Here is a 12,323-nt window from a genome sequence, read left to right on the forward strand (position 1 = left end):
TAAATATTTTATTTTGCAATGAAATTATTTAATTTTTATTGCTCTACTATTTTAATAATATCTTTCCCATAGACTTCCATCTTAACTTTGGAAAAAAACCATTCAGGAACATCATTTACATTATGCAAATGTATATATATATACATATATATATATACACACACTCATACACGTATATATAGATATAGATATATACACACATATACAGATGTGTGTGTACTCATATATCAACTTACCAAGGCAATCAACCCCTGATGAACTTGATTGGAATCCTTCATCACATTCACACCTGTAGCTCCCAACAATGTTAATACAATGACCATTTTCACAGACACCTGGCTTTGTCCAACATTCATTTTCATCTTGAGAAAAACACCATGCAAACAATAAGTAAATAGGGAATAACAATTCTGATAATTGAAAAGTTTTGGCAAAGTATTGATGAACTAAATAAGCATAGTTTCAATGCTATGTGGGGTACCTTACCAACAGATTGCAGATAAATAATTTCTTTTTTTAAGTTTTTTTTTGGCATTTTTCTTGTTTTAAATTTTTAATTCCCAATTCTCACCTTCCCTGCAACCCCATCCCCCATCCACTGAGAAGGCAAGCGGTATATCAATTATACATGTGAAACCATGCAAAACATATTTCCATATTAGCCATGTTGCAAAACAAGAGACAAGAAAAATAAAGTAAGAAAATTACACTTCAATTTGCACTCAGAATTCATCAGTTCTCTCTCTGGAGGTGGACTGTAATTTTCATCATAAGTCCTTCAGAATTATCTCTGATTATTGTATTGCTCAGAGTAGCTAAGTTTTTCATAGTTGATCATTATTACAATATTGCTGTTACTATGTACAATGATCTCCTGGTTCTGTTCATTTCATTTTGCAACATTTCATATAGGTCTTCCCACATTTTTTTTCTGAAACCACCCCCTTTGTCATTTCTTATATATACTGCATCACAACCATATGCCACAGCTTGTTCAGTCATTCCCCAATTTATGGGCATCTTCTCAATTTCCAATTCTTTCTATCATAAAAAGAGCTGCTATAAGTATTTTTGTACATATATGTCCTTTTCCTTTTTCTTTGATCTCTTTGGGGTACACATAAAGCAGTGACATTGTTTAGTCAAAGGGTATACACACTTTTACAACCCTTTAGGCATAGTAGTAAATTGTTCTCCAGCACATGTATAGTAGTTCTCAACTCCACCAACAGTTTATTCATGTACTTATTTTTCCTCATCCCCTCCTGAGATTGTCATTTCTGATAGGAATGAGGTGGTACCTTACAGTTGCTTTAATTTAATTTGCATTTCTCTAATATTACTATGGATACCTCTGATTTATTCTGTAAACTGATTGTTCATATCCTTTCACCATTTACAAATTGGGGAATAGCTCTTATTTTTATAAATTTAATTCATTTCTATACTCAGTATATATTTAGAAATGAGGTCTTTATCAGAGAAAACTAGCTTTAAATTTTTTTGAAATTATTTTATTGCCTATGGTATCTTTTAGCAAAATGTAGTTTTCCTGATGATCTTTTTTTAAAAAAATTAGTTTTATTTCTGCTTTTGCTTTGCCTGAGATCATGGTTGCTACCCCTGGCATTTTTTAGTTTCTCTGAAGCATATTAGATTTTCCTGCAGCCTTTAATTTAACTATGTGCATCTTTCTGTTTCAAGAGTGTCTCTTGCAGAAAACATTTTGTTAGATCCTGCTTTCTAATCCATTCTGCTATCCACTTTTGTTTAATGGGTGAGTTCATCTGTTAGCATTCACAGTTACGATTACTATGTATTTCTCCACCTTCCATTTTCTTCTGTTTTCTCTCTCTTTATCCTGTTCCTCCTCAAAAGTCTATTTTGCTTCTAACCATTACCTCCTTTAATCTGTTCCCCCTTTTATGAACCTCCTCTATTATGCCCTTCCCTCTGATTTCCCTATTGTGTAAGTTAGATTTCTAAATACAACAGTGTGTGTGCACACACAAATCATATGTACACACACACACACACACACACACACACACACACATATATTTTTTCCTTCCCTCTTTGTATCAATTCTATGTGAGGTTCAAAAATTGCCTGCCACTTCCATCTTCCCCTCCATTGTAAAAGTTCTTCCTTATGTGCCTCATTTACAAAAATTTTCCCCATTCTACCTCCCATTTCCCCCTTCTATCAGTGCATGCCTCCTTCTAACCACTCCATTTTGCAGGGGAGATTACTCCAATATAATCGGCTCACATCCATGATCTCTTTCTATATAAACTCCTTTTAGCTGACCTAATAAGGATTACATTATCATCTTCCCATACAGGAATGTAAAGTGTTAAGTCCATTATGACTTTATATATTAAGTACCTTATGATTCCACTTTCATGTTCATGTTGTTATGCTTCTCTTGAGTCTTATTTAGAACGTCAGATTTTTTTTTACTCAGCAATGGTCTTTTCATCAGGAATGCTTGAAAGTCTTCTATTACATTAAATATCTATTTCCCCCCCGAAGTATTAAACTCAATTTTACTGGGTAGGTGATTCTTGCTTGTAATCTCAGCTCATTTGACCTCCAGAATATCATATTCCAAGCCCTACATCCCTTTAAGATGTAAGCTGTTAAATCTTGGGAGATCCTGACTGTGGCACCACAATATTTCAATTATTTCTTTCTGGCTGTATGCAAATTTTTTCTCTTTGACCTTGGAGCTCTGGAATTTGGCTATAATATTTCTAGGAGTTTCCTTACAGGCAGTCGAATAATTCTTAAATCATCTCTCCTCAATCTGTTGTCCATGTCAGTTGTTTTTTCTGATGCATAATTTCACATTTTCTTCTATTTTCTATTCTTTTGACTTTACTCTTGGTGTCTTATGGAGTCATTAACTTCCATTTGCCTAATTCTAATTTTTAAGGAATTATTTTCTTCGGTGAGGTTTTTCACTTCTTATTCCATTTTTCTTTTTCTGCTTTTAAAGGAGGCTCTTCAGTCAATTTTTGAGCCAATTCAGGCCAATTCTGTTTTTAAAGTGTTTTTCCCAGTATTTTTGTGACCCTCTTAACCAAGCTATTCTCTTTTCAAAAACAATTTTCTTTCATCATTCTCATTTTCCCCCCAATTTTTCTTCTATCACACTTATCTTTCTTTAATGCTTCCAGGAATTCTTGTTGGGCTTGGATCCAACTAGCATTTTTCTTTGGGGGGGTATTTTTTTGTTTTGTAACTATTTTCACATTGTTGTCTTCTGAGTTTACATCTTGGTTTTCCCTATCACCATAATAGCTTTTTATGGTCAAGCTTTTTGTTGTTTTTGCTCATTTTTTCATCTGTAACAACAATGTTGCTAGCAGCTACTGTGGCTGTGTAAGGCCAATAACACTAGCACACAGAAGGCTGCCAGCACAAGTTCTTTGATCTGTTTTTCTAAGGAAAACAACTTTAAGGGGTTAACAATTTCACTTTAATCAAACATACATACATCATTCATTTAGTTCAGAGAGAAAAACCAGGATCCTGAACTTCAGAGAGAATACAAGCAGAAATTACGAACAATGACAATGTAAATAGATCAATGTTTCTGTCTAACCAAATCACAATATACATAGTTACGAGTAAAGCACCAACATCTGGGTTTTTCAAAGCTGAGGAGTGGGGGTGGGGAGGGCTCCTTAACAATGGCTACCCAGAGTCTCATCTGGTCAAATCATACAACACTCTTCTGAGTGAGTGAGAGCCCCAAACAAAATGCTAACCTCTGTGTTTATATACCCTTTTTAGGGTCCAAAGGCCTCATACCTAATCAGCAAAAGGGTGTGGGTGTGATTACTTTAGCATTCTAAAAAACAAAACAGTAAAAATAAAAAGTCCCACCTTAATTAATATTACATCATCCTATTTCTTGACTGAAATTTATGCTAAAGGTGGGCACTGCTCTTCTGGGAATGGGGAGGCATTGTCCCAAGCTTAAAGCTTTTTTTGAACTATTGTTTTCAGAGCTAGTTCTGGGGATCTTCAAGTTTTTGGTGCTCTCGAGGTGGTGTGATCTTGGGAGAGGTATGGTTCTCTTGGTCTGCGCTCTGGTCTTTATCCAGGAAGAGACCTTGGTTCCCTGTAGCCAGAAACATGAGAGTTCCTCTTTGCTTTAGAACCAAGACCATGGACCCTGCTCCCTTGTGACTGACCCTCAGTGCCCTTATCTGCCCTGGAACTGTGACCCAGAACTGTATAAAAGCAGTAGAGTTGCCAAGTAGGGCCAGTTGTGCCCAGTGCTAGTGAATGGTCCCTTTGTAATCTCTTTCTAACCAATTGCCCGACCCACTTTCTATCTCTGGCCTAACTTCTCCTGAAGCTGCTGCTGGAGATGTAGCCTCTGCTGCTGTCCTTGCATGCACTCTAGACAGGCCTCCATCCTGGTGTCAAAGATGTCTTCTGCTGACCTAAGTTTTCTCTGGCTGGAAAAATGTCTCACCCTGACCTTTTGTTGGCTTGGCTACTCCAAACTTTGATTTGAGGTGTTATTTTAAAGTTGTTAGGAGAGGAATGTTGAGAGAGTTCAGCTGAGTTTCTCATCTACCATCTTGGCTCCACCATAAATAACTTCTTAATGGCACTGTGCCTGAAATAGCTATACTATTATTTTGGGAAGACTGACATAGAAAATTCCCAAATGACAATCTCATAAACTTTTAACTAAATGTTAATCTACATTTTTTTTATTCCCAGGGACTGTTTATTGGAAACAGCTTTCATAATTCTAACCTACAAAGACATGAAAAGTTATTAAGAAAAAATAAAATGATGTGTACTGAGATGTTAACTACCAGCTTGTTAGCAAATCTATCTAAGGGGAACAGATACTCTAAAAGAGAAGGATTTGGATATGGTATCTAGCTTACTTGGCATGTGGCAATATTTAACTTAAAAATGAAATAATTTGCAAATGGAACCAGAAACCAACATTTGGTTTAGTTTACTAAGAATGGCTAAAGAGTAGAAGGAGGAAAAAGTGGGATGTTATTATTTTGAAGCTTTAACAAAATACTTAATGAAAGAGAAAGCAGAATGACCCGCCAATTTATTTTGTGGACTCATGTTTACTGAATACTGTCTCTCTATGGAGGGGCCATGTTTTGTTGGACCTCACTGCTCAATTTGATCTTTTCTCTTTTTATTTTATTAGAAAAATGAATATCAATGTCTTTCCCAAACCTTACCTATGCAACCTTCAGGTCTTTGCGACATTCCACTGGGGCAGATACACACGAAAGTACCAATCATATTCTTACATATTATGCCTCTGGTTTTGCAGTCATGTAAGTTTTCAACACATTTATCTAGATCTGTAAGAAACAGAATATTGTATAGCTAAGAAAAGGATCCTTGGGAGTAAGTTCATGTTCAAAGTTCAAGCACAAGTATTTTAAAATAATAATTCTATTTTCCTCTATAAACTAAAATGTTCTTTTCTTTTCTAAACTAAATCTTTTGAGACTAAGAAAATAACTCCCCCCCAAAACTCAGGATGGCTAAAGCAATTTTGCCAGATTTCTAAAAAACTTCCTAATGACAAGAAGCTAAGAAGAGTGTAACTGTCTTTATTTTGAATATAAGAGTATTATATAATAACAGTCCCATAACATAGTTTTTGTTTACCTCGGTCCACAATCTCCCTCTGATCTAACTTCAAGGTAATCAGGGGAACATCAGATATTCAGATGCTTTGACCAAGATTATTTAATCAATGTCATATAATACCACAGTAAATATGAATACCACTCTAGGCCAAATTCATTTAAGAATTGGGATAGCTATAGTTCCAATATGGGCATGGTTGGTATTAGCAGGATAAAATTATTTTCACAAGATTAAGTACACGCTTAGATTTTACTTATGAAATATCATTACCTTTATACATCTTTTGATCTTCCCTTAGGGCATAGCCAGCAGGAGAAGCACATGCATAGTAACCAAAGGTATTTATGCAGTGAAAAGTACATAACAGTGGATTCTGGGCATATTCGTTGAGTTCTGAACAGTGATAAAAATGGAAATATATTTGTACATTATCAATATTTTGGTCTATTTAATTAAAGGACAGATGATCATTAGACACTGTCTGTTATTCAAATAATGTTGAGGTTTTTCCTCTTACACTTCACACAACACTCTTTTGGACCTATCCAATGTTATCACATATTATTGTTTTACAATTATCTCTCTATGTGCCCTTATTCTCTATTTAGACTGTAAGATCCATAAAGGCTTGGAATTGTGTTTTATACAAGTTTTATATCTTTCTCAGTGACCAACCCTACATATAGTAAGTGTTTAATAAATGTCAAGTTAAGTTGGATTAAATTGTGTTGTAACCAAAGGAAGGGTTACTAAAGAAGTTTCAAACAATATGATATCATTGTGAACACTGAAAATCTATAGTAGTAGAGTGATCAATTTAGAGTAGCTACCTCGCTGTGATATTATATGAAGCAGATGAGACAAGCTCTTTGTGAGTAGAGGCTATGGGTTAACCACACATCTGAGAAGTTTTTTCTACTAGTGCAGTGGGAAGAACACTGAATGAGGAGTCAGAACAGCTTTTTTCAAGTATATGATCTGTTGTTTATGATGTGATCATTGTCACTTATGTCATTTATGTATGTCATTTACCTTCTTTAAACCTGTACAATGGTGATAATATTATCTATCACGTCCACTGAATAGTGATATTGAAAGGACTAGCCATATCTTTAATACACATAGAGCTATCTCCATTGGTAGTATCATCTTTATGTAGGGAGGATATATTGAACTAAAGTAAATAAAATTTGAGAGTCAGATGATGTAGCACACAGGTTCTTCTTATAATCAAGAAGATTTAGGTTCAAGTCTTGTTTCTAACACATATTAGCTTTGTGTCTTAGGCAAGTCTCTAAACTTCTCAGTTACAGAAAATTGGCCGATCTGCACCAGTGTAAGGGAATTTTTATATAGAGTTAACCATACTGATGAAATCATAGATCTTCCTCTACCTCAAAACAAACAAGTAAAGAACATCAGAATAATTTTAGATGATAAAAATACTTTTACCATGAAAAAACAAGGAACAAGTAAATACTCACCTTCACAATTCATCATGAGACCTGGATCAAATCCATCATTGCAGTTGCATTCAAAACTCTCGATAACATTAATATATGTCCCATTTCCACAGAGTTTCCCAACTGAACATTCATTTGTATCTGGAAGACAAGCAAATTTGGAAAACAATTATTTTAAGAGACATATACACATTCACAGCCAAGTTTTTGAGGAAGAGAGTAGATGGATCTGGGTACATACTATTATGTCACCATATAGTATATAAGATATTTCTAAAGCATGACCACTATAGCTCTATTAAGGAATTCATTGTATATGCATGTTCTGTGCTCTATAATTCATGAAAATGGGCTTTGGGCAGAACAAATGAAGAATGGGGTAAGGCTGGCAAATGAGTTGCTCTGCCAACTTTATAGCCTGCACCGGTTCTATCCAAGCCACTTCTTATATGCAACCTCCATAACACCTCTTACCTCTTCTCTTCCTTTCTATTTATATATCCACTATACTAGTTCAGGCCCTAGTGCTTCTCACCTCGACTACTGCAATAGTCTTCTAACAATTGGTCTCCTTGATTCCTGTCTCTTCCTTCTCCAAAGCATCTTTGATATAGATGCAAAAATAATCTTTTTTTTGTTTGTTTTGGCAGGGCAATTGGGGTTAAGTGACTTGTCCAAGGTCACACAGCTAGTACATGTGTCAAGTGTCTAAGGCCGGATTTGAACTCAGGTCCTCCTGACCCCAGGGCCGGTGCTCTACTCACTGCTCCACCTAGCTGCCCCTGAAATAATCCTTTTTAAAGGACACATCCCTACCCTGCTCAATAATCTTTGATGTCATTCCTTTGCCTCTAGGACAAAATATAAATTCCTAAAACATTTGGAAGTCTTTCACAAGATGGCTCCAGCTACATTTATTTTACACAGTTCTTCTTTATAAATTTTACATTCCAGTGAAAGTTGTAAACTTGTTATTTCCTGAATTCTCCATTCCTTCTTCAGCCTTCTTCAGCTCTCTATCATCCCTAGAAGGCACTGTAGTATTAATCTGATCAAAGATCTTCCCCACCCATTCAATAGGGCTCAGGTGGGCCTAAGGAAGGCCTGATTATATCTTTGTTCATAAGGAGGCCCCAAACCCCCACTTATTAGTTGCAAAGCTGATATGGGGGTAAAACCCTCAGGGCCCTAAGGGGAGTTGCTAAGACCAGAGTCAATGGTATGTGCACTTGAGTTCTAGTCAATCAGATGATGGCTAGGACTGTACAAAAAGAGAGCCCAGAACTGGGAGCAGCACAATAGAACTGGAAGCAGTGGAGTGGAGAGCAGCATGATTCAGAAGCAACATCGAGAGTAAAGAGCAGAGAGTGCTGAGTACAGAGAGTTAGGATTCTTGAGTGATCTTTTTATAGGGAGGACCTAGCATCAAGGGGAAGCTACAGTATGGCTTGGTTCCTTGCTATAACATTTTGTTATAATTTCTTTTTTACTATAGTGAGGTGGGCATACCGGTTTTGGAATATTATTGCTACAATATCAAATTGGGGGCATTGGTCCTTGAATCTGATCCTCTGGAGTCTAAATAAATGTTATACTTCCTCAGCCTTCTAACTAGAGAATTCCTTATACCTCGTGATAACAAACCATTCAGGCATGTCCACAGTCCTCTCCGAAGTCATGAATTTTGCCTTACTGCTATATCTGGCAACAAGGATGGGATTGTGGGGTATAAAATCTCTATTTAGAAGCAGAAGGACTTCAGAGGAAGAGATGAATATCCCAGGGTGGGAGGATTCATCTTATTCCTCCCTACCAAAGGAATGGGCTAAAGGAGCTGGACTCTGTGAAAGCTGGGAACCAAGGCTACAGAGGGGAGACCCCAGGAATTTGGAAAAATGTTTGTGACAGAATAAAATTGAGCCGGGAGAAGAATTGCCAGTATCACAATCTAGGTGAAGCTGAAATAAGAGAGACTGAAACTAAGAGAAAGAAATGGGGACACTCCTATTACACAGCAAGATAGGGACTCTCACGCAGCAGGAGAGCAAGCTATCGCTCAAGAGTCTATTGACTCAAATGAGAATTTTGCCGTTCATGTGGCTAGGAGAAACAGGAGGCCAAAGAGGTCAAGAGTGCATTTCAACTCAGCCCAGGTCAAGTCTGACTGCCATCTTCGTCCTTGCTATGGTGGTAGGGGAAGGGAATAGGGAGAAAATGAGACAATATCAGAGGCTGAGGCACGAAATGCCACTATGGTGCATGATGTTCCTCACACAGAGAATGAGATATTGTTAAATACTAAGACAGAAGTTCGTTCTATACTTCAAAGGAGGAGGGAAACTCAAGATGATAATGATGGAAGTTTTGGAAGATTTTCCACAGCAAGAAATCACAGACATTTTGAGTAGATTCACCCAAAGAATGGGAGAATAGTTAGTATCTTGGATAGTAAGAATCAATGATCAAGGGGCCAGCAAAGTATCAGTAGATAGGGTGGATTGCATGAGAATCATAGGTATCAGCCAGAATCCTTTAGTTCAGCAAGCTTTTAGGGATTATCACCAGCAAGAGGATGATGACAGTATGACTAATCTGTTAGCTTTAGTAGCTAAGGGCTGTAATAAAAAAGATCCTGTTGATTCTATGTGGCTCACTGGGAATAAACCTTGGTATTTGCTTAGAGACTGTAACATCAAGCTAAAGGAGGAGGTAATGAAGACTGCTATTATGACAGGAATCGTGGATACATACTATGACGCTCCCTTGGGAGTCTCCCACAGAAATTTAATAGCTAAGACAGCTCCTCCTACTTACAAACACCTGATTTTAACTCTCCTACCTGGGGAAGGAGGGAACCCTCTTTAGGAGTTGATAGATAAGATTTCACAGTTAAATGACTTAGGAGACTGGGGAAGAGATAGATCTCCTCGAGAGAGGAGAGTGAATAGCCAGCCGATTTGGTGTTAAAATACAGTGATGAGAAAAGAAATGTTGACTGCTCTATTGAGAGCAGGGGTAGATTTTAAAATGATAGATGGTATTCCAACCAAAAAACTGTACAGAATGTCTGAGATAAGGGGCTTGATAGCAGACAGAATAGAGAAGTAAGAACTGCCCTATAGATGCTACAGACCTTGAAACCTCATACCCAAGTGAGTCACATCTTTGGAAAGGCTAGGAAATTGGCTGAGTCCCAGTCCAGATTAAAGAAATCCACAGGCTGGATGGCAGACCCCACATTAACTTGACCATATATTGGAAAAATGGGTTAAGTACAGTAACTAGGGCATTAATAGACACTGCGGCAGAGGCCACTCTTATCTATGGAAATCCTGACAAGTTCAGCCATGGAACTCCTATTACCATCACAGAATTAAGAGGGGCTGAAATATCAGTCAGACAAGTTAAACTGATGATGAAAATTGGACAACTGCCCAGGAAAGAATATACTGTGGTTATTGTGCCTATTCCTGAATACATCATTGGAATGAACATATTGAAGGGTATGACCTTGAATTTACCTGAAGGGAAATACCAATTTGCCATGAGAAAAATAGGAGTCAATGCAGTTTTAGTGGGGAAAATAAAGATGGACCCAATTACTTTTCCTGAACCTTCTGAAGAAGTTACTTTGAGGCAGTATCATTTGGCAGGTGAGCAAGATGAAATTGCTAGTACTATAAAAGAATATGTTGAAGGAGTGTTAGTCCCTACAAGCACTAGATGGAACAACCCTGTCTGGCCAGTTCAAAAATCAGATGGAACACGGAGGATGCCAGCAGATTATAGACAACTGAACAAAATTACACCTCCCCTGTATGCTGCTGTTCCAGACACTGTTACTTTAATAAAGAGAATCCAGAAACATGAGGGGACTTGGTATGCAGTCATTGATTTGGCCAATGCCATCTTTATTATCCCAACAGACTCCAAGTAATGCGACTAGTTTGCTTCCACTTGGTAAGGCTGACAGTATACATTTACATGACTGCCACAAGAATATCTTCATAGTCCAACTATTTGCCACAGGATAGTAGCTGAACATTTAGATGAATTAAAGTTATCTGGTATACGGCTTACCTACTATATAGATGACATCATGATACAGGGAGAAAATGTTAAAGAAATGGAGAAGAGTTTGACACGAATAATTGACCATATGAAAAGTAAAGGTTGGGAAATTAACTCTGCAAAGGTTCAAGAGCCAGCTCAAACTGTAAAATTTTGGGGGATACAGTGGAATAAAGGACTATGAGAAATTCTCCAACAAGCTCGACAAAAAATCCAGGATTTTCCCACCCCTACCAATAAGAAAGAGGCCCAAAACTTCATAGGGCTATTTGATTATTGGAGACACCACATCCCACATTTGGGACAGATTGTGAAACCTTTGTATAAAGTTACCAGGAAGAAATACGAATTTGACTGGGGACTGAACAAAGTAGAGCTTTTGAAGAAGCAAAGGCTGCTATACAATTAGCCCTAGATTTATGGCCTATGCAAAATGGACCAGAGGAATTACAAGTGACTGTGCAAAATGACCATGTGAATTGCAGTTTATGGAAAAAACAACAAAACTGAAATGTACTTTTAGGATTTTGGTGGAGGAAAACTACCTTCATCTGGGATGTGATATACACTTTTTGAGAAACAGTTGTTAGCTGCATATTGGGCTTTGGTAGAAACTGAGCAACTGACTCTGAGACATAAAGTGATATTAAGGCCTAGAATCCCGATTATGACTTGGGTAATGAGTACCCCAGCTTCCCACAGAATTGGACATGCACAAGAGGCAAGCATAATCAAATGGAAGTGATATATTCAGGGTAGATCTAGAGCAGGCAAAAGTGGAGTTTCTGCTCTACGTGAATCTGTGGTGAACACTGACACTGAGGGGAATGAAAAACCCCCTGAACCAAAGCAACAGTTGGTACAATCCTTGGTGAAATAGAATGATGGATATGATGGACTAACTGAGGAAAGGAAGAAACATGCCGGGTTTACTGATGGGATAGCAAAATATTTGAGACACAAGAGACTGGAAACAGTGGCCTATAACCCCTGTACTGGAAAGCAGTAGCCTATAACCCCTGTGCTAGGCGAACTTTGGAAAGTTCTGGGCCAGGTGGAAGTAGCCAACATGTTGAACTGATGGCTGTATATCAAGCCATTAAAACAGAGAAAACAGGACAGTGTCACATA

The 12,323-nt window shown here is 37.4% G+C and overlaps 1 protein-coding gene across 1 annotated transcript in view; it reads right to left on the reverse strand.

Moving 5' to 3' along the window:
* The window catches only part of LOC118840222 (fibrillin-2-like), a 154,462-nt gene that overhangs the window by 52,541 nt on the left and 89,598 nt on the right, over window positions 1–12,323 (reverse strand). The window contains 4 exon segments of the mRNA XM_036747721.1: window positions 237–362; window positions 5,238–5,363; window positions 5,929–6,051; window positions 7,143–7,262. Of these exon segments, the coding sequence (XP_036603616.1) occupies window positions 237–362; window positions 5,238–5,363; window positions 5,929–6,051; window positions 7,143–7,262 (495 nt within the window).

This window comes from Trichosurus vulpecula, chromosome 1 (genome assembly GCF_011100635.1).
Source record: "Trichosurus vulpecula isolate mTriVul1 chromosome 1, mTriVul1.pri, whole genome shotgun sequence".
Lineage (NCBI taxonomy): Eukaryota > Metazoa > Chordata > Mammalia > Diprotodontia > Phalangeridae > Trichosurus > Trichosurus vulpecula.